The following is a 23,040-nucleotide window of genomic DNA, read 5'->3' on the forward strand; positions in this document are numbered from 1 at the left end:
GGATGTAATGTTTTTAAATTGTATTTTCATTTGTGGATATTCGTTGATATTGTCTTTTTGGTTTTTAAAATAAATTGTAGTTTGCTACCAACATATCATTTCTGTTGTATGGGATATCTGACAGAGCCAATCACAAATTCCCCTATTCAGTTTAGTATAGCTGTTTCTGTTGCTGATATATTATTCACTTACTGTTTCATTTTATAAATCTTAGGCCCGTTCCACACTTGCGAGTGTGATGCGATGAACTCGCATCACACTCGTAACGCATTCTGCCAGGAACGCACGGCCTGAACGCTGCACCGTGGGAGTGAACTCAGCATGTCAGTTCACTCCCGCGGTGCAACGGGCCTTAGACTTAGATCACACATACTGTGGGCAGATGGGTCCACCGAATTTACATACTGTATTTCTCACACTTTTTTTTTAAAATAGCTCTGCTAAGTTTTACTGTTATTGAAATAATCAAATTCAAACTTTACCTGGCTCCCTGCCAGATTGAGCACCTGAGTCCCAGGGTGGGTGGGGGTCTGCTCCTGGATAGAAAGTGAGAAAGGATATGGGAAGGGCTGAAGGAGAAACGCTGTGGGTGAGGCATGCAGGTGCAGACGTTATCATTTGAAATGCACCGAACCACCACCACCACCACGGTACTCAGCTGCTCAATCAGGCAAGGAGCCAGGTAAAGTTTGAGATCGATTATTCCAATAACGATGTAACGCACAACTGTTTTACAAACATTTATGAGAAATACAGTACTGTATCTGTGGGAATCTGTCATCAGCTAAAAATGCCCCCCTGGTGACAGGTTCCCCTTTAAACTGAATAGTCTGTATTACATAGTAATAGTGGAGGTGCTTCTATTATTCACTTACAAACCTAATGTAGTGCGGAGGTGACCATTACATAATCATCTTCTAAACCTCATTTGCTTTCCATTGACAAATACAAAGATAAAATATAAAATATTGAAAAGCCATATTGCTCATGACACATATATCTACTGGAAGGATAGGACAGCTAATAAAGATTTAGCCCCTTTATGTGTATTAGTTGTCAGTGATAGGGTATATGCTTTAGGATTTCTTTAGTAACCATTACCTGTTTGTTGCCAGAACTTGATGTGCTTTATGCCAACGGTGACCATCTTATCAGCATGATGTGGGTTACATTTCACAACAAATATTTTGTCTTTGTGACCCCTGCAATGAGTGAAAACATCACATTGTGAAGTCTTACGTATTCCATCATACCTGCCGAATAATATTTAGCATGTAAACTAACTTTCGGAAGAGCAATAATGTAGAGCGATTCCACAGCAAAACATAAGACAAAATCCAGCATTATACAAGACAGCAGCCAACAAGAGGATGGCTAACATACCGTGTTGTAGCAATTTTCTCTCCTTTTTTCCAGTCCCAGAACACAATTGTGTGATTATCATCCAAGCCGACAGACACCAAGCATTTCCCATCAGCTGTAAGGAACAAACTCTTATCAGTACAGAATACATGGGGCTCAGAATCCCTCAACAAGACAGATCTCATTCTAGAAATCACCAAGAAGATAGCTAGAAAGCACGAGAGGACGTCCTCCACTGATAACAGTCAATAGAAAAGCAATTCCCGGAAAGGATCACTGCAATGGTCCTGAGCAGTGGACTCACCTAGGGGTCAGATATAAGGATCAGAGTCACCACTTATAGGGAAGACTAGGATGCTGGGATTTAAGGTCTTGGGCAGAAGGGAAAATGTGAACAATAATTTATACCCACCTCCCACATAATAAATTTTGACCACTGTAAATTATTCGGGGGCACATTTGTTAGTGGAAACTACATATATATATATATATTTATTCATGCGGAGGATGTTATATACCATTTAATTAGTTCATAAAATATTACAGAATAAGGCTTAATATATCACATTATTTTCTATATAATTTATTCAAGGGGCATACTATCAACTATGAATTAATATCTACTATTAATTAATATCTACCCTTATGGTGGGGGTTACAGTGGATTATTTGACATCTGCGGGGTGCACATCATGATTGTTTGTGGTGTAAGGTATATATTTATATATATATGGAGAGCAAAGTGTGGCCAATTCTGCAGTGAGAGGTATATATTATTTAGGAGCACAGTACATTATCTATGTGACACTATATAGCAGTGATGGCGAACCTTTTAGAGATCGAGTGCCCAAAATGAGACCCAAAAAACACTAGCTTTTCCCAAAGTGCCAACACAGCAATTTAGGCAGTACTTATTGCTACCAGAATTTTGGAGCTCCAATCCAACCCTGTCCTCAACTTTTCACTCTTCGGACAGGCCCAAGCAGCACAGGATGGGTCACTTTAAAATACCAGGGCACTACTTGGACTGCCTGACACTGCAGGAAGATGCCATGTCTGGCAAACTCTATGCCTGGGAGACAGCCCGGGTGCCCACAGAGAGGCCTCCGAGTGCCATCTCTGGCACCAGTGCCATAGGTTCGCCACCACTGCTATATAGTGACTTTGGTATTTTTAGGAGTACAATGTGGAGATTTGCTGCAAGGAACTAAAAAATAAATTTTTCACTGATATGTCAGGTTTTGTAGAAGTCTTCATAAAGTTCTGTATCCCGAAGTGGAAAATTCTGACTGTGTCACTGTGTCTAGTGTGCGTGTCATTGGTATGAATGTTATATGGTGCACCAAAGTAAACTGTAATGTGCTACCTGGAACTGGGGTGGGCCCACAAAATCTGCCTGTATGTGACCCTGATGAAAGCTCCGAGCAGTGTTCAGTCAGAAATATGGGTAACATATGGCCCTTATTTCAGCCCAATTTTATGAACAGATGATGTGTAGAGGGTGCCAATTGGTGGACCCCCCGCTTCTCTGATATTAATGACGTATCTTAACATAACGATCATTAAACTGGAAAACTTGAAGTATTATGTTCAGGTTTTCTGATGCAGACAACTCCAGGTGTGGATCATAAAAGGACATAACCTATAAAGGCTACTGGTTTTGACCTCAAAAACTGCAGGAAAAAAAAACTGAATATGAATAAACGCCCTAACCTCGCATTTATAGACTGCAAAATGAGTCAGCACAAGAATGCTCCTACTTCACCAGATTTAGATCTCAAATACCCATTGACTCACAACATGCAGCTGTAGGCCCTCACGTACCAGGACTGTATAATTCACATAATTATAGTATTCTACTTTCTTTGAGATGACTTATCATTAAGGGAATGGCTGTACATGACAATAATCACTGATGTGTAATCTGCTCACTATAAATATCTGCAGGGGTTAATCATGTATGTACGCATCTGGGACCCCCAGACTACAAAAAGTATCATACATAATAATGCTAGGGTTACAAAATTAATGCCTGCAGCCTAGCAGTGCCACATGGCGGATAAAAGTAGCTGCCCTGCTGTCCGTGCCGCACCTACCACAATGGGGCTCATTTACTAAGGGTCTGAAGGCCGCACTTTTGTCGGGTTTCCCGAATATTTGCGTTTTGTGCGGAATTGCCCCGTGTTTTTAGCGCACACGATCGGATTGTGGCGCATCGGCGCCGGCTTTCACGCGACAGAAATCGGGGGGCGTGGCTGTCGGACAACCCAACGGATTCTGAAAAAACGTGGAATTTAATAAACAATTTGTGTTGCAAGACATGCACTTACATGCACCGGGAAAAAGAAGGTGAACCCCGGTGGACCTCGGCGCAGCAGCGACACCTGCTGGATATCGGGGCGCATGATCTTAGTGAATCCAGGCAGATCCGAATCCTCGTTGGACAACACGCCGCGGGATTGCGACTGGACCGGGTAAGTAAATATGCCCCAATATGTCAGGATTACATTTGTTGCAAAGGATATAGATCAATGCAGGTAGGTGAAGTGCTGGAGGTATCTAACATATAGAAGGTCACACAATACCTGAGAAGTCCAGCGCACAGACCCCTCTCTGATGTTGTCCTTTCAACAGTGATAAACACTTCAGTGTCTGTGTATCCCATAAATGAATTGCTGCATCTCGTCCAATCTAAATCACAAAAAAATGCATTATCAAAGTCATTTTTACTAAGCATTGTACATGGTGTCCTATCTACAGGTAGCGGCATATATAGTGTCCTGTTATAGAGCAGGAGGAGCTTAGCAAATTGTACATAGTGTCCTATCGGCAGGCAGCGTGTTATAGAGCAGGAGGAGCAGAGCAGATTGTACATAGTGTCCTATCGGCTGGCAGCAAGTTATAGAGCAGGAGGAGCTGAGCAGAGTGTACATAGTGTCCTATCTGCAAGCAACATGTTATATAGCAGGAGGAGTAGAGCAAATTATAGATAATGCCCTATCTGCAGGCAGCATGCCATACAGTAGGAAGAGCTGAGTAGATTTTACATTGTGTCCGATCTGCAGGTAGCATGCCATAGAGCAGGAGGAACTGAGCAGATTGTACATAGCGTTCTATCTGCAGGCAGCATGTTATGGAGCAGGAGGAGCTGAGCAGATTGTACATAGTGTCCTATCTGCAGGCAGCATGCTATAGAGCAGGACGAGCTGAGCAGATAGTACATAGTGTCCTATCTGCTGGCAGCATGTTCTAGAGCAGGAGGAGCTGAGCAGATTGTACATAGTGTCCTATCTGCAGGCAGCATGTTATAGAGAAGGAGGAAATTGAGCATGTTGCACATAAACAAATATTTAATTTCACTGAATGTATATTTTTATATTTAGAAATTGACACTACAGTAAAAGGTTAAATAGTTCCCCTAATCTGATGGTGATATTTTTAAAGGGTGCAATTTTTTCAGTTTTCATTCATTCCTTATCTGGATTTTATTATCTATTGCAGGAGTAAGAGCAGTAGAACATTTTAGCAGACTTTATAGTGTAAAATCTTCTACTTTTAGAACAAGGACCAAAATGGACAATTTCCTAGCAAAAGATGCTGCACTACACAGGAGACTTTGTTAAATGTCCAGGATGCCGTGGATACCATAAATCTGATGACTATTACATAATAATTTATTAAATCAAATGGAAATTAGACATCTTCATCATGTTAGTTATTACACAACACTAAATACCAAATATTGTGTGAATAGTGATGCCTCCTGCTTTAAAGCTATTTTTGAAATTGGGCCATTTTGTTGAGTTAGGATAAAGCTAACAAAATCGGAAATGTACGTTTTTTATTGAAGTTTCTACATTGTACAAACATGTACTATAGTTTATCCTAGAAGATGTGACACGTCAGTGACAGTCTGCTCTCACGTCCATTGTTGTACAGTACAGTAACTCTGCCCGGGGCTACGACTTAAGTCGTAAGGATGTGACGGTTTTCCATTTTTACCTACATGTAAGAGATTTTTCATCTTTGTTCTCCTGTCATTACCACCATAGTTATACTGAATTATTTATACATCTAGGGCAGGTGTCCCGATCTCCACAGCCCCTTCACACAATAGATTATTGTATCCAAGGCTTTTCAAGGTTGGGGACTATTTTTACATTGGTTATATTCACACATAATTCAATACTATGTGTATGTACTACTCAATCCTCCTATTTTCCATTAGCAGTTTCCCATCTGAAATAGACTAATATGTATGAAAAGATTTTTGCTATTAAACCAAATCTGTCACATTGAACACGGTGTTTGCTCTGCAGGCCGCATGTTATAGAGCAGGAGGAACTGATCAGATTGTACATTGTGTACTTTTTGTAGGTAGCATGCAATAAAAGCAGAAGGGCATAAGATAATCGTACATAGTGCCCTATACCCAGGCAGCATGTTATAGAGCAGAAGGAGCTCAACAGATTGTACATAGTGTCCTATCTGCAGGCATCATGTTATAGAGCAGAAGGAGCTCAACAGATTGTAGATAGTGCCCTATATCCAGGCAACATGTTATAGAGCAGCAAGAGCTGAGCACATTGTACATAGTGCCCTAGCTGAAGGAAGGTTGAAGGCTGAAGAGCAGATAGAGCTGAGTTGACTGTGCATAGTTTACTGTCTGCGGGCAGCATGTTATAGAGCAGGAGGAGCTTAGCAACTTGTATACTTTTCCTATAATCAGGAAGCATGTTATAGAGCAGGAGGAGCTAAGCAAATTGTACATAGTGTCCTATCTGCAGATAGCATGCTATGGAGCAGCAGGATCTGAGCATATTGTACATAGTGTCCTAGCTGAAGGAAGGTTGCTATATACCTGGGGGAACTGAGTTGACTGTAAATAGTGTACTATCTGCAGGCAGCATGTTATAGAGCAGGAGGAGTTAAGCAAATTGTACATTGTGTCCTATCTATAGGCAGCATGTTACAGAGCAGGAGGAGCTAACCAGATTGCACACTGTGTCACTTGCAAACAGAATCTTATAGGGCAGGAGGAGCTGAGGAGATTGCACATACAGTCCCATATGCCTGTAGCATGTTATAGAGCAGAAGGAGCTAAGAAGATTGCACATAGAGTCCCATGTGCAGGCAGCATGTTATAGAGCAGGAGGTAATTGTGGCCTGAAATCATTAGGTTTGGAGTCTGTAACCCCAGATTCATAAGGACATCTGCTTAGCTCCTCCTGCTCTATAACACCAATGTTTGATTCTAGGGATGTGCACTAGAACTGCAAGAGAACTGATACATTATAAATACATTTTAAAAACTAAAAACTATTTTCTTACCTGTCCAGTGGCTACATAATCTTTTACTGGGTGAATGGCCAGACTGAGGATGTCATCATCGTGACCCAGGTACAGTCTTTGAGAATGCTGCAGCCTGTTATACACTACTGCCACCGCTGCCACATGGTACACCACCTCGCCAGTCTGAGTGTAGAATAGGTTGTTTCTACAATCATAGCCTCTGTAGCTGGAGCAGAAAAAAAATCTGGATATTACATAACACCTAAAACACAGATATATCCTAGCAATTAAGTTGAATTTATTGTTATTCTAAAACTTAGCAACCACTGCCCAAGCTACAAAAATAACCGGACCAGATTATTGCTTATTTGAAACGTGCTACATCATTATAGGATGTGACTGATGGACACAGGGTCAAAGGCCAGGACAGTGGAAGTGCCACCTGCTGGAGCAATGTGACCAATTCAAGCAGGTAAATGGTGCAGGAGCTGAGTATCAAGCCCACACTGATTTAATACTAATAACCTATTCTAAGGATAAGCGATCACCATTTTGATCCGGGAAAACTGCTTTAAAGAGTAACAGTTGTTTTAATAAATGTTCTTTTAGATATCGGATCAGGGGAAAATTACCATGACCCAACAGAGCCTTTTCCTGCCTGCTAAACTGCTCAGTTTATTGCTCATATCTGTCTACAGTGACATAATGGGGGGGGTGTATTAATGCACTTGTGCCACAATTCTGGTGGTTTTGCGGCAAAAAAAAAAAACAGTGTGAAAAGCCTTACAGCACAGTTAGCAAGGCTTTTGAGACCTGTTTTTAGCCATTTTCCGACTTGTCCGACTGAGGGGGCGTGGCCTCCAGAAAAGGGGCATGGCTTGGTCTAAAAGGGGAGTGGCCTATTCTAATGTTCTGTGCGCCAAAAATTGTGGCGCAGAGTTTAGACCACTTTAAAGTAGGTCTAAACTGGAAACCGACAGTCTTATCCTGCGCCAGATTCATTAACACAGTGGAACCTGGGACACATTGATAAATCCCCCCCCCCAATGGGCTACATCTATTAAACTGCAGGTGCCAGTTTTCTGTCCTACTTTGGAACTTGCACATGTATTTATCAAGCTTTGTGTAATGGCTGCACCGCGCCAACAAGACAGAAAAAATGTGCGCCTAAAGGGGTGTGTTAGTGCTCAGTGCTTCGATTCTTAAAAAGGGAATACAAAGATGAAATGTCACATTACTGGAGTAAATGATGCACTAATATTAGCAAATATAAAGAAGATGCTGCCTCCATTCTCCCTACAATGAAAGAACTTTTGTCAACTCCACCCAATGTTATCATATGAACAATACAATGCAAATCAGTCACAATCTTACCCATGTACAAATTTTAACTTTAAACTTTCGTCTGGAGCTTTTTCTCTTTTAAGGGAAGGCAATGAATTTTGCTTTTCTTTATTTTGCTGCTTGAGCTGAGGTAGATCTTCTTTGTAAACCTGCAAATGAGAAAGAAAGAAATAACACTCACATTAGGTTGTTAAGAAATAACTTTTTATTGCATTTCCTCAGGATGGGCCATCACAAAATGTTTATTGGGGGGTGGGGTTACATACCCAGCCCCCATACCAATCAGATCTGTGGTATGGGGGGCTTGTAGCAGTTGGCTATGTGTCCCTGTAGTGGCCAACATTGAATATCAATGAGAGCTACAGATGCAGTGAAGACGCCTGGCCACTGTATGCCAATGAAAGCTGGGGGTTGTTCCCCTCCAATTAAATCTCATTAAAGGGAACCTGTCACCAGGAGACCCCTTTTTAGCAACCCCTACGTCCCCATAGAGCATTGCACATACACTGCTAAAAATTTTATGTAGGAAAAAATCGGTTTTACAAAACAAAAGATAACTCATATATTACCTTAGAATAACGTGCGTCAAGTTGCCCCCTGGGCGGGGGCTGAAGAGGAGTAGTCCCCCCCCCCTTGGGAAACCGCTCCTCTTCCGTGTGTGATTTACTAAAGACTAATCCTGCCCTTTTCCTTCATTCTTACACCCCCTGGGTGGCCCCCCCTGCACACATCACCTACCCACATCCCGCCCACTGTCCTGAATTCTCGTTGACCGCATCAGGCATTCTCGCGCCAGCCACACTACCCGGCCAACTATTGGATGCCGTCCTCCTTAATGGAGTAACTTCATGGTGTACTCAGCCCGTTTCCCTGAAGGTCACGCTGGATTATATGGACTTTCACACTTGAGTGATTATGTTTTGCCTTAAATGCTTGTTACAATGGATATATTTTGGATAAAGTAAAATTGCTAAATAGCAAATAACAGCGTGGTGAGCGTTTCATTCATACTTTAAGGATTACTCAGGGCGTGGAGACCCAAATAAACGCTCAAGGACTATTCCGATAGGATATTTTTTATGCGACTGTTGATCAAATCTACTAGTCCATGGGGGGTGAGGGGGATGATTATAATCCATGGAGGTGAGGAGGGGCTGCATATAATGAATCTGTGGGCACTGAGGGGGCCCAGGTTGTATATATATAATTCATGGGGGAGGAAGGGGGCTGCATATTATTAATCTATGTGCAGTGAGGGGTTGTATATAAATAATCCCTGACAGTGGAGGGGGGCTGCATATAATATATATGTGGACACTGAGGGGGGCCCAGGTTGTATATAATTAATCCATAGGGGTGAGGAGGGGCTGCATATTATCAATCTATGGGTGGTGAGAAGTGCCCGGGCCTTATATAATTAATCCATGGGGGTGCAAAGAGGCTTTATAGGCAGTGAGTGGGGCCCAGGTTGTAAATAATTAATCCATGGGGGTGAGGGGGGGTGCATATAATCAATGGGGCGCATGGAGGCTTCATATAATTAATCTATGGGCGGTGAGGGGGGCCCAGGCTGTATATAATTAATCCATGGAGGGGCAGGTGGCTGCATATAATCCATGGGGAGGTGAGGGGGCTGTATATAATGAATCCATGCCGCTACATAAGTTTACTGCAAAGGGGCCCACTGAGGCTCTGTCGCCCAAGGTCCTACTGAAACCTGCAACTGCCCTGGCCAACCCCTTAAAGTTTTGGTACAAAACTGCTGGTAGGCCATTAATATTTTATTTTGACAATAGCTCCTAGCTGGATTTTGCTATGCGGGGCATCATCCTCATCGACCAAATATCATTGCCCAGGCACTATAAGATGTGGCATAGGACATTGCCACAACTAAGCTAAGTTAATTAAATCTTTTTTTGCTATCTGTAACTTGCTGAGCCATCTATTGGCAGATTCCATTGCTTGTTGTGGTATAACATGTAGAGGAGTGAGTCGGTTGAGTCCAGGTGAGTATCTTCTCGGATGCAGTCACCTCCACCATTAGTGTGCACTGTACAATCTTGTTGTCAGTATACGGCCCAGGATACATTAATGGCTTATGAATGACTGCTTTCTGCAGTGTAAAAGAAAACGAAGCTTTCACTCTAATTAAAATGCTGAATGTTTCCATCAGTTATTGCCAGGAATACAGATGCCGGCTTGGAAGATATAAAGAAAGATGTGCTGGCAGGGGAGGGAAATAAATGCCATTATCCAAAGTCACTGTTATTCTGGATGCCGTCGTTCTTTTGTCCTTCACACAAATCAGTTTGAGTTAAAGAATTACAAAGCCATTGAGAAAACAAATTGTTTAGATTTTTATAGTAGTTATTATAGGCGCAGTATAATTTTTTAATAAAGTACAAGGCATGCACTGTAATAGAACCAAATCACAATTCAAAATGTTTTATGTAATGTGTATAAATGTGCAGGGGCCAGGATATTAGGTCAATTACCAATATACATCCGCTAAAAGTTCTGTTCCGCTTTCTTGATATGTAAAGTGACACCTGTTGCCTTTTACTCCATTGGCCAGAGATTCCTGTCCATAATATGGCCACAGATGGAGGGTCAAGTGATATCTATCTGGCAATGAACAATTGCCCTGGCAGGAGCTTATGTTCTATTCATGATTTTAATATATTAAAGGTCCTGGCAGGGTGATTGTTAATGGACAGTTAGAGATCACATGACGCTTCATTTTCAGGATAAGAATCTCTGGAGGATGAGGAAAAAGATAAGATAGGTGTCACTTTACGTATGACACGCCGTTGCCAGACATGCCGCCTTCACTCCCCTCCACGGCCACTTGATGTGGAGGTGGCATAAAAGGGCAAAATAATAGCAATTCCTGGCAGATCACAAGGAACTGTGATTACCCCAGAACTTGTACGGGAGAAAAGTGGCATAAAAGCCCTGATAAATGTCCCCACATATGTGCAAATTTGGAAGTAGGTGGGAACAGTTTGACCTGTAGTGGAATAATTACTAACAATAATTATTCCTTATACTTATGAACTGACCTGGCGATCGTAATTGATTTGCGTCTCCTGCTCGATATCAGAGTCTAGTTCGGGAACATCTGAAACATCTGAATCTGACTCTTCACTGCAGGAATCAATAATCCCTTCTAAAAAGCAAAGGACAGATATTATTACTATTCACTCATACACTCACTTTTATATGCCATTACACACACACATACATACATATATATATACCCTGTTTCCCCTAAAATAAGACATCCCCCGAATGTAAGACCTAGTACAATTTTGTTCAGCCTTAGAAATATAAGGCCTCCCCGGAAAATAAGACCTAGTGGTCGTCATTGCAGCAGCTCCCCCCAAGACATACATTAGTATTAGGAAATCTTTTAGATGCTGAAGAAGGTTGTGACATGGGGAAGAATTCATGGTATTAAATCACTGACTGTTGTGCTGAAAATGTGATCCCAGCAGCTTCCAGGATAAGAAGGGTCATTTATGGAAAGTACTTTTACTAAACATGAGAGATTGGGGCCAATGATTCTAATACAAATGGAGTCACAAGAAATACAGCACGAAATTCAGAGTTTGGAGTGTCATAAGGATGTTAGAGAAGTAGATTTTTTGTTCAATGATAAATGTAAATTCTTTTTCATGGAAAAATAAGACATCCCCTGAAAATAACACCTAGTGCCTCTTTAGGAGCAAAAATTATTGTAAGACACTGTCTTATTTTCTTGGAAACAGGGTACATACACACACATTTATAAACTCATATATACATTTATACACTAATACATATAGTATATCCAAACTCATATAGTATATACACACATACATACACATACACTCACCGGCCACTTTATTAGGTACACCTGTCCAACTGCTCGTTAACACTTAATTTCTAATCAGCCAATCACATGGCGGCAACTCAGTGCATTTAGGCATGTAGACATGGTCAAGACAATCTCCTGCAGTTCAAACCGAGCATCAGTATGGGGAAGAAAGGTGATTTGAGTGCCTTTGAACGTGGCATGGTTGTTGGTGCCAGAAGGGCTGGTCTGAGTATTTCAGAAACTGCTGATCTACTGGGATTTTTACGCACAACCATCTCTAGGGTTTACAGAGAATGGTCCGAAAAAGAAAAAACATCCAGTGAGCGGCAGTTCTGTGGGCGGAAATGCCTTGTTGATGCCAGAGGTCAGAAGAGAATGGGCAGACTGGTTCGAGCTGATGGAAAGGCAACAGTGACTCAAATCGCCACCCGTTACAACCAAGGTAGGCAGAAGAGCATCTCTGAACGCACAGTACGTCGAACTTTGAGGCAGATGGGCTACAGCAGCAGAAGACCACACCGGGTGCCACTCCTTTCAGCTAAGAACAGGAAACTGAGGCTACAATTTGCACAAGCTCATCGAAATTGGACAGTAGAAGATTGGAAAAACGTTGCCTGGTCTGATGAGTTTCGATTTCTGCTGCGACATTCAGATGGTAGGGTCAGAATTTGGCATCAACAACATGAAAGCATGGATCCATCCTGCCTTGTATCAACGGTTTAGGCTGGTGGTGGTGGTGTCATGGTGTGGGGAATATTTTCTTGGCACTCTTTGGGCCCCTTGGTACCAATTGAGCACCATTGCAACGCCAAAGCCTACCTGAGTATTGTTGCTGACCATGTCCATCCCTTTATGACCACAATGTACCTAACATCTGATGGCTACTTTCAGCAGGATAATGCGCCATGTCATAAAGCTGGAATCATCTCAGACTGGTTTCTTGAACATGACAATGAGTTCACTGTACTCAAATGGCCTCCACTGTCACCAGATCTCAATCCAATAGAGCATCTTTGGGATGTGGTGGAACGGGAGATTCGCATCATGGATGTGCAGCCGACAAATCTGCGGCAACTGTGTGATGTCATCATGTCAATATGGACCAAAATCTCTGAGGAATGCTTCTGGTACCTTGTTGAATCTATGCCACGAAGAATTGAGGCAGTTCTGAAGGCAAAAGGGGGTCCAACCCGTTACTAGCATGGTGTACCTAATAAAGTGGCCGGTGAGTGTACATTATATACTGTGAGACACTGAAGGGGTTAACTGTGGATGGGCGGTATGTTTCCCCTAGGTTTTGCTTCTATGCAAGGCCTTAGTGCTGAGGTGGGTTTGTCCAGCACCTTGGACACAGGTGATGGGAACAGCCTAATTAGCCTGGATAAAATGACTCAGCAGAGTTGAATGGGTTGTCTCTCTGTGGAAGGAGGCTGAGAGGACACAGCTCTGACCTGTGTGTCTGGAGCAGCCACGTGATCTTTGTTTAGTGTGAGCTAGTGGACTATTTGTATAGTTAGCACCCTGACGGGTAGGTTTTCTTTTGTTTATTCAAATACCTGAATGTAAAGGCTGGTTTTATTTTGCTGCAATAAACGCAGGCGAGACCTGTTTGGACTGTACCCTGGTGTCCCTGTCTTGAACTGCATCCCAGCACCCCGCTACCACGGTCTCTACTGGGCCAAATCCCCACATATGGTGGAGGATGCGGGCAGTTCAAAAAGACATACACCTGAAAGGCTTGATACATCCTGCAACATTGCATGGCCTGGGTGAAAGCAGCAGGCAAATTGCAGGATACAGCCAAGATGGAGGACTTTATTAAATACCTGCAAGAGGAGGCCAGAGCTAATCGGCAGCAGCAGCAGGAAGAGTCCCAGGCTAATCGGCAGCTGCAGCAAGCCATGCTCCAGCAGCAGGAGGAGAGGTCCCGTCAGCAGCAAGCCATGTTCCAGCTGCAGGAGGAGAGGTTCCGCCAGCAGCAGGAGGAGAGGTCCCGCCAGCAGCAAGCCATGTTTCAGCTGCAGGAGGAGAGGTCCCGCCAGCAGCAGGAAGAATCCCGAGCCATGTTCCAGCTGATGATGGAGAAGTTTTCTGGCATGATGGCAGCACCGCAAGCGACGACTACTGAGGGGTCCCATACTGGTCTGCAAGGGTACCCGGTTGTCCAGCATTCCGCACGGGCTGCAGTACAAAAGGCTTTACAAAAAATGGCAACGACCGACGACGTGGAGGCGTATCTCACTGTGTTCGAGCGAGTAGCTGAGCGAGAGGAGTTACCGGCTGAACAGTGGGCAGATGTCCTGGCACCGTTCCTGACCGGCGAGTCGCAGAAGGCTTACTACGACCTGAGTGAAACGGAGGCCCGTAAGTACCCCCAGCTAAAGGCGGAGATTCTGGCTCGTCTTGGGGTCACCGTTCAAGTTCGCTCCAGCCGGGTCCACCAGTGGGCTTACTCAGAAAAATTACCCCCACGCTCCCAAATGCATGACCTGATCCATCTTGTCCGGAAGTGGCTACAACCAGAGGACTGCACCCCAGCACAGATGGTAGAGAGAGTGGTCCTCGACAAGTTCACCCGTTCTCTGCCCTCTCGGCTCCAGCGGTGGGTTGGACAGGCCGGTCCCACAAAAGCTGAGGAGCTTGTGTCCCTTGTAGAGAGGTATCGGGCTACGGAGGACCTTCTACTTACCTCTCCCACACGAAGCAGTGCCAGTGACAGGGTCACCAAACCAGCTGGTAAGACTGCTACTGCGGAAAAGGGGAGACATGTCAGGTTGGGAGGGGGTTCATTGGGGGGCGTGGATACCCAGAAACCCAGTGAGGCTCGTGACAGAGGTCATGGCCGTATCCAGTGCTGGCGGTGCCATGAAATGGGCCATATTGCTGCCAACTGTCCACTGTCAGTGGAGCCAATGGACTGCAACCAGACCCGGCGAGTGTCACTGTTTGCCCGGCCAGTTCTGGCGGCTGAGTCAGTCACGGATGCAGAACCCCAAGTATGCATGGTCACAATCGGTGGTCACACAGTGGAAGCCTTGCTAGACTCAGGGAGTCTGGTCACCCTGGTGCGGGGAACTTTGGTTGATCCTGGACTATACAGTGGGCGGAGAGTGGGAGTGTTGTGTATACATGGGGACACTCGCGAATATCCCACTGCTGTCATCAACCTACATACCCCTTGTGGTACTGTTACCCATGAAGTGGGGGTGGTGGGGACCCTTTTTCATGAGGCTATTATCGGCAGAGACTTACCGGTGTTTTGGGACCTCTGGAGACGAAGACCCACCTCAGGTGCTGTTGCAGATAATGGACATCAGGTATGTCCGGCCTTGGCCCCTGAACCCTTTGAGGCTGATGTACCCACACCAGCAGTAGGGGTGACCCCATGTGATGAATTCTCTCCCCTAGAGGTCCTAGCTGGTGAGGTCGAGGGCCACGAGGAGATGGCCGACATGCTGGACCTTGAGATTTCCCGTGAAAATTTTGGGGCTGCACAGCTACAGGACCCTACCTTGGTTAAAGCACGGGAGAATGTTAAGGTGGTAAATGGGGTACTCCAAATACCAGGGGCTGATAAAATATACCCCCGAATGGTGATTATTGGGGAACTGTTGTACAGGGTCGACCAGATACGGGGTGAGGAGGTTGAGCAACTTGTAGTACCCCAATCTCACCGTAGGCTGGTGCTAGAGTTGGCACACAAACATGTGCTGGGAGGGCACTTAGGTGCTGAGAAGACCCGAGAGAGGATCCTGCAGCGATTTTTCTGGCCCGGGGTGTGGGAGGAGGTAAACCGGTATTGTAGCTCCTGCCCTGAGTGTCAACTTACTGCCCCGGTCTCCCACTTCAGGAGTCCTTTGGTCCCGCTACCAATCATAGAAGTGCCCTTTGAACGGATTGCAATGGATCTGGTTGGCCCCATAGTCAAATCCTCCAGGGGGCACCAATACATCCTAGTTATCCTGGACTACGCTACGCGGTATCCCGAGGCGATTCCATTAAGGAACACCTCCTCCAAAAATATTGCTAGGGAGCTGTTCTAGGTGTTCTCACGCACAGGCCTCCCCAAGGAAATCTTGACTGACCAGGGTACCCCATTCATGTCTAGGGTAATGAAGGAGATGTGCAAGTTACTACAGGTAAAACAGCTCCGCACCTCTGTGTATCATCCTCAGACAGATGGCCTGGTCGAGAGGTTTAATAAGACCTTGAAGGGGATGCTTAAGAGGGTGGTCAGCAAAGATGGGAAGGACTGGGATTGTTTGTTGCCCTATTTGATGTTTGCCATACGGGAAGTTCCCCAGTCCTCCACGGGTTTCTCACCCTTTGAGCTGTTATATGGCCGTTCCCCACGTGGGCTTTTGGATGTAGCCAAGGAGACCTGGGAACAGGAGAGGCCCCCCACCATAGTGTGATAGAACACGTCTCCCTTATGCAGGACCGCATAGCGGCGGTAATGCCCCTTGTAAAGGAGCACATGACAAGGGCACAAGAGGCCCAGTCTAGGGTCTACAATAGGTCAGCCAGACTCAGGACCTTTAACCCAGGCGACAGAGTGCTAGTTCTGGTGCCCACCGTGGAAAGCAAGTTCTTGGCCAAATGGCAAGGACCATATGAGGTCATGGAGAGAGTGGGGAAGGTAACCTACAGGGTATCTCAGCCGGGGAGGAGGAAACCCGAACAGATATACCACGTGAACCTCCTAAAGTCATGGAGGGAAAGAGAGTCCCTGATGGCCATGGGAGTAGAGAAGGCATCTGTCTCCAAGAAGGGGACACCGGAGGTAGGTGTACCCGATGCCAAGGTGCCTGAAGTACGGATCTCGGAGTCCCTCTCCAGGGCCCAGATTCAGGAAGCGAAGGAGTTTGTGCTCCGAAATATGGATGTGTTCTCTAAGTTACCGGGACGTACTTCAGTCATCAAGCATGACATCATAACCGAACCCCACATCCGGGTACACCAAAAACCTTACCGGGTCCCTGAAGCGCGCCGGCTTGCCATATCCGAAGAAGTCAGGCAGATGTTAGACCTGGGGGTTATCGAGGAATCTAAAAGTGACTGGTCGAGTCCTATTGTGTTGATTCCCAAACCTGATGGTTCCCTACGGTTCTGCAATGATTTTAGGAAGTTGAACGAGGTGTCCAAATTTGATTCCTATCCCATGCCCAGGGTTGACGAGTTGATAGAACGACTTGGACAGGCTAGGTTCTTCTCCACCCTTGACCTGACGAAAGGGTATTGGCAGGTACCCCTGACTGACAGGGCTAAAGAGAAGACCGCTTTTGTTACCCCTGATGGGCTCTTTCAGTACGTGGTACTCCCCTTTGGGCTACATGGGGCTCCCGCCACATTCCAGAGGTTAATGGATCTCGTGCTAAAACCTCACCGGAGTTATGCCTCGGCCTACATAGATGACATCATAGTCTATAGTAATGACTGGGAGAGTCATCTAGCCAAAGTACAAGCAGTGGTAGACTCCCTGAGGGCAGCAGGGCTGACAGCGAACCCCCAAAAGTGTGCACTGGGTCTGGAAGAGGCCCGTTACCTGGGGTACCGTATTGGGCGAGGGGTCATCAAACCCCAAGTAAATAAAGTAGAGGCGATCCAGCAGTGGCCACGACCTTTCAGCAAGAAGCAAGTGAGGGCTTTTCTGGGCATAGTGGGCTATTATCGCCGATTTATCCCCGATTTTGCGACAATAGCGGCACCTCTGACTGACCTGACTAAGGGTAGCAGGGCGGTGATGGTAAAGTGGAGTGAAGAGGCTGAGGGGGCGTTTCAGCGACTTAAGACGGTTTTGTGTGAGGGACCGATACTGATCACCCCTAACTTCACCAAGACCTTTATTGTGCAGACTGACGCTTCTGACGTGGGCTTGGGGGCTGTCCTGTCCCAAGTAGTGGAGGGTGAGGAACATCCTGTAACATTCCTGAGCCGCAAGCTCACACCTCCTGAAAAGAACTATAGTATAGTTGAGAGGGAGTGCTTGGCGATCAAATGGGCTCTGGAATCCCTGAGGTATTATTTGGTAGGGCGGCAGTTTACACTGGTGACCGATCACTCTCCCCTAACCTGGATGAGTCAGGCCAAGGAGAGGAACGCTAGGGTCACAAGGTGGTTCCTAATGCTCCAGAATTTTAAATTCACGGTGGAACATCGAGCAGGAAAATTGCATGGGAATGCCGATGCCCTATCCCGTACCCACTGTCTGATGGCCAAAAGTGTTCGTCCCCACAGGGTCAAACAGAGGGGGAGGGTATGTGAGACACTGAAGGGGTTAACTGTGGATGGGCGGTATGTTTCCCCTAGGTTTTGCTTCTATGCAAGGCCTTAGTGCTGAGGTGGGTTTGTCCAGCACCTTGGACACAGGTGATGGGAACAGCCTAATTAGCCTGGATAAAATGACTCAGCAGAGTTGAGTGTGTTGTCTCTCTGTGGAAGGAGGCTGAGAGGACACAGCTCTGACCTGTGTGTCTGGAGCAGCCACGTGATCTTTGTTTAGTGTGAGCTAGTGGACTATTTGTATAGTTAGCACCCTGACGGGTAGGTTTTCTTTTGTTTATTCAAATACCTGAATGTAAAGGCTGGTTTTATTTTGCTGCAATAAACGCAGGCGAGACCTGTTTGGACTGTACCCTGGTGTCCCTGTCTTGAACTGCATCCCAGCACCCCGCTACCACGGTCTCTACTGGGCCAAATCCCCACAATACACACATCAAATTTTCACACATACTGTATAGTACATACACATTATATGCATACATATGCTATACAGGCGGTCCCCTACTTAAGGACACCCGACTTACAGACAACCCATAGTTACAGACAGACCCCTCTGACCTCTGGTTAAGCTTGCTCAATGCTTTATCATAGTCCCAGATTGCAATAATCAGCTGTAAGGTGTCTGTAATGAAGCTTTATTGATAACCCTTGGTCCCATTACAGCAAAAAATGTTTCAACTCCAATTGTCACTGGGGCCAAATTTTTTTTGTCTGGATCTACAATTATAAAATATACAGTTTCGACTTACATACAAATTCAACTTAAGAACAAACCTCCAGACCCTATCTTGTACGTAACCCGGGGACTGCCTGTATATACATAATATACTTATACATACAGTATACACTCACCATATATACAAATAGGGGCAAATTTATCATCAGTCTGAGCATGCTACACCCACCGGATACATCAAGAGGCTTAGGAGACCGTGACCCCATAAATGAACGTTCACAGGTTTTCAGAAAGTATGCAGGAATGGTGTGAGAATGCCCCGTGCCTATCCAATCAGCTGGCAGCCGCACCCCTCCATGCCCACATAGCGTGGAGTTGGCATAGTTGCAAATATAATTGCAATTTCTTGCAGTGTGCATTATTTCATCACTTCTACACTTCATACAGCAGATGGACAGCAGTACATCACGGGCCTCTGGACAACGTAGGCCCTATAGCAGCCACTACAGTTGTTGTAACGCCCCTGATATCCTCTATATAAAGAACTATAACATATACGTGAGAAATTTCATGAGACATTATAAAGTTAATCCTAAGACTTAATTGCAATCACATACTTATAACAACTGTGATGAAATGTTAGTAAAGAACACAATAGGGGAGATTTATCAGTGCTTCAATGCCAGTTTTCTGGCACGTGGGCGGGAAGAAGGGGCACAGCCACCGATGGATTAAGCTGGCACAGGAATTCCTACTCATGTCTGTGCACTTTTTAAAAATCTGTGAACATTCACCACCGAATGTTATCAGGTTTTTACTCAACCCTGCGTAGTATTGCTGTCAGCACAACACGGTCTAAGGTCTAAGCCTCGTGCGGTATCCGGAGCGCCTGCGTATGATAGATCCCCCTCTATGTATCTGATACACTTAAGGCCTAAAGTGCAAATGAATGAATGAATAAATAAATATGTAACAATAATTCACTGAGAATTTGCAGAAAATGCACTGTAAATCTGCAGAGCTGACCTTAGAAGTGTATAAAAGGGAACCTGTCACTAGGTCTCCCCCATGCCCCCATAGACAATTCTAGGCACATCCTCAAACAGTTTTTATAACAAAACAGGATTTTTTAGATAAAAAAGTTAGATAAAGTTTACCTGTCTCTCTAACCCTTTCCCCAGGGGTGTGTCCAGTGAAAAGCAGTTCACCCCGCCCTCGGGAAACTGCTCCGCCCTTCCCCCCTCACTTCTCCACCCTCTAGGGCACAACCATCCGCCCGGCCTTTGACTCCTATTCTCGCGACCAACAATCCCGTGCCTGTGCGGTCAACATTTTAATGCGAAGATGAAGTGTGTTATAGTGTGGAAAGTTATATGTGGAAAAAATAAACATATTCTATACAATGGATCAAAATTAAATGTATGAATGAGGGGGAAAGGTCTTCTTTTATTAAAATCGCATGGTGTATGTGTGATTTTATATGCACTAGTTTCTAAATATTTGTAGTTGACCCTCCAAGGACAAGCAGACCCTTCTAGTCATATTCTAAATTTGTCATTAACTGGAACCAATCTATACGTCATGTCTCTCTGTAACTACATTATTATCCCGCTGTCTCCATGGATCCGCTTTTTTAACTTGTCAGCAGAAATTTTTTTTTTTTTCTGCTGCAAACAGATGAACCGAGATTTCAAAATTAACAAATTACAAAAATAGAAGTGAATGAGAGAACATCCCGCGTTCCTATTTACATAAAAAAATCGTGAGTTATCAAAGATCACATGTTTTATTAATCTTATCTTCTCATTTACGTCACATCAAATATTTCATTTGAAGTGAATTTCTTCTTTAAACCTTTGCAACTAGGGGGGAAATTTGCACAATTTTTTTTTTTGCTTACTGCTACCCACTCTACTTTTTAACAAGTAGGGTGGTGCATATATTGAGCCAAATAGACATCTGATTTATGTACTTCTTTTCTCTTAATAAAAGGGTTGCAGCAAGTATTTAGAGGAAATCTACCATCAAAACCCAGCATGATAAACTAGGGACACTTACTCATAGAGCCAGGCACCGTGACCGTGGTAATATTCCTTTATTTGTTACTCATGGCCTAAACCCTTCTAAAATCAACTTTTAAAATTCTGATAATGACCCAGAAGTGCTACTCTGGCCTCTCTGTGTTCTAGCTACACAGGCTATTAGTGTTAAGAAGCACTTCCCCCCTCCCACGGTGTGCTCACTGCTGCTGAGGTAACAGGAAGTACATGGAGAGGGGGAGACTGAGACATGCTTCTGCACAGTGTCATAACAGTTAGTAAAGCCAGAACACAGAGGGGCTATGGTACCCCTTATGGCTCAATAACATCAATTTTAAATGTTGATTTTTAGAAGAAATATAAGAAGATTAACACAGTTACGGTGCCTGGATCTATGAGTGAGTGTCCCTGGTTTATCACGCTTGATGTTGATGGTAGATTTCTTTATTTTATTCCCTTATCCCCAACTGCCAGGACCACCACGATCAGTAGCAGGGAACACCCAAAAATCCAGAGTATGTTGGTCCTCTCTCACTATCTGATAGAGCAGCAGCTATTCAATGTCTAGTTGAGTGCTGAAGATAGCAACAATTTCCAACACTACCCAACAATTGAATGGAGTGACAGGACGAATGCTGCCACCTATTAGTCAGGACTCTGGATTGCTAGGGGTCCGGTTCTCGTGATAGGGTCTAGCAGTTGGACTCTCAACAATCTGTTTAAATAGTTGGTACATCTCTTTAACTTATCTTCTCCTGGGCTGTCAATGCAAAAAAAAATTTAAAAAATTGCACATACCTTGAGGCGGAGTTTCAATGATCCCATTTGCCATTCCTTCGGGAATAAATCTCCACTGAAAAACAGAGTGATCAGCTCCGCCGGTGCTCAAAACCCACTGGAAGTCATGTGACCAGCGTACATTAGTGACATGTGCAGAATGACCAACGTATTTCCGAAATTTGGCTCCTGAAATATAAGCCGATGAGTCGATTTATTATAAAATAGTCAACCATGAGCTGGACCCCACACGTTCTGTTCCATCGCGTTCCTACATTTTCCTTGAATTATCAAGGACAGTATGAAGTGGATTGAAAAACCTTTCAGTATTTTGGGTCAGTGGTTCATCATTAGGCTGTAAGGTTTGCCTACTTATTCCTATACGTATAAATAATGGGCCTGTATCAACTCATGGGGCTGCTTATTTTATTTTCCAACTTGTGCTGGACAAAATCAGTAATGGCATCCGATTGGCTGCTCCGGGGACAATATAATACTTGATCTAGTTATCCTGCAAGGCTCCGTGTGTTATATATTAGTATCAAGTGGCAACACATGAGTGTTTTAAATTTGTACACAGGATTGGTTGTTCAGCACTCACGGCATACAACGCCAGCGCAACGTGTGTCAACGTTCATATATTGGATGCAAAAGATCTATTGCATTATTTATCAGACCCAAAACACAACTGCTATTTTATTCATTGACGGCTGTTTTATTCAGGACTTTGCTCTAGAAAAGCACATATTTCCCTTCATCCATATCATACATTTTTAAAACTTAGATTCTAAATTGAAATCAAGGAATCTTTACCCAGGTGGCAAAATGATCCCATCTCACGTTGGTTGTAAGAATTGTTATATACTCGGATCTCCCTGATCTAATGGTAGAATACACTGACTGCCTCAGCTAATAAGTAGTAAGTACTCCGTGAACACCATCTATTATACATCACCCTTAAGGTGGAGGAGGATACAGCCCACGCTTTCTAATTCAGTATAATCCATATCAGTGCGTACAGAAATCCATTGATCTTACATAATTCTCTCACATGCCTTAGGGAAGTGAACGGGAAATTTGCAATTACGGTTTTAAAAAATTCATGCTGAAAAATATTCTTGGATATAGCTGAATTAATATAGAACATTTCCGTTTGATATTTCCATTTGCAAATGCTCTATATAGCCTGAAATTCTCTAAATAGATACAAAACACAATAAGATGATTTCGTAGCTATTAATAACTTGCAAATGTAAAGTATAACTATGTTATGAAGAAATGGAATATTGCTTAGGCTAAATTCACATCACGTTTTATGGATATATTCAGCGGATACGCCAGGAAAGCTCATCACGTATAAACTGAATATATCCATTGACAGATACCAGCAGGTACGGGCATCCTTGTTG

General features: G+C 44.2%; 1 protein-coding gene across 5 annotated transcripts in view; it reads right to left on the reverse strand.

Moving 5' to 3' along the window:
* The window catches only part of EML6 (EMAP like 6), a 119,856-nt gene that overhangs the window by 61,150 nt on the left and 35,666 nt on the right, over positions 1-23,040 (reverse strand). For all 5 annotated transcript variants that reach the window (XR_011854043.1, XM_072140545.1, XM_072140543.1 and 2 more), the window contains exons 11-17: positions 21,653-21,820; positions 11,061-11,167; positions 8,029-8,147; positions 6,694-6,880; positions 3,948-4,053; positions 1,384-1,477; positions 1,102-1,202 (exon numbers count right to left, since the gene is read on the reverse strand). Coding sequence is in view for 4 of the 5 variants with exons in the window: in XM_072140545.1 (XP_071996646.1) it covers positions 1,102-1,202; positions 1,384-1,477; positions 3,948-4,053; positions 6,694-6,880; positions 8,029-8,147; positions 11,061-11,167; positions 21,653-21,820 (882 nt within the window). In the remaining variant the exon portion in view is untranslated. The remainder of the gene's footprint in view (positions 1-1,101; positions 1,203-1,383; positions 1,478-3,947; positions 4,054-6,693; positions 6,881-8,028; positions 8,148-11,060; positions 11,168-21,652; positions 21,821-23,040) is intronic.

Source organism: Engystomops pustulosus, chromosome 3, assembly GCF_040894005.1.
Source record: "Engystomops pustulosus chromosome 3, aEngPut4.maternal, whole genome shotgun sequence".
NCBI lineage: Eukaryota > Metazoa > Chordata > Amphibia > Anura > Leptodactylidae > Engystomops > Engystomops pustulosus.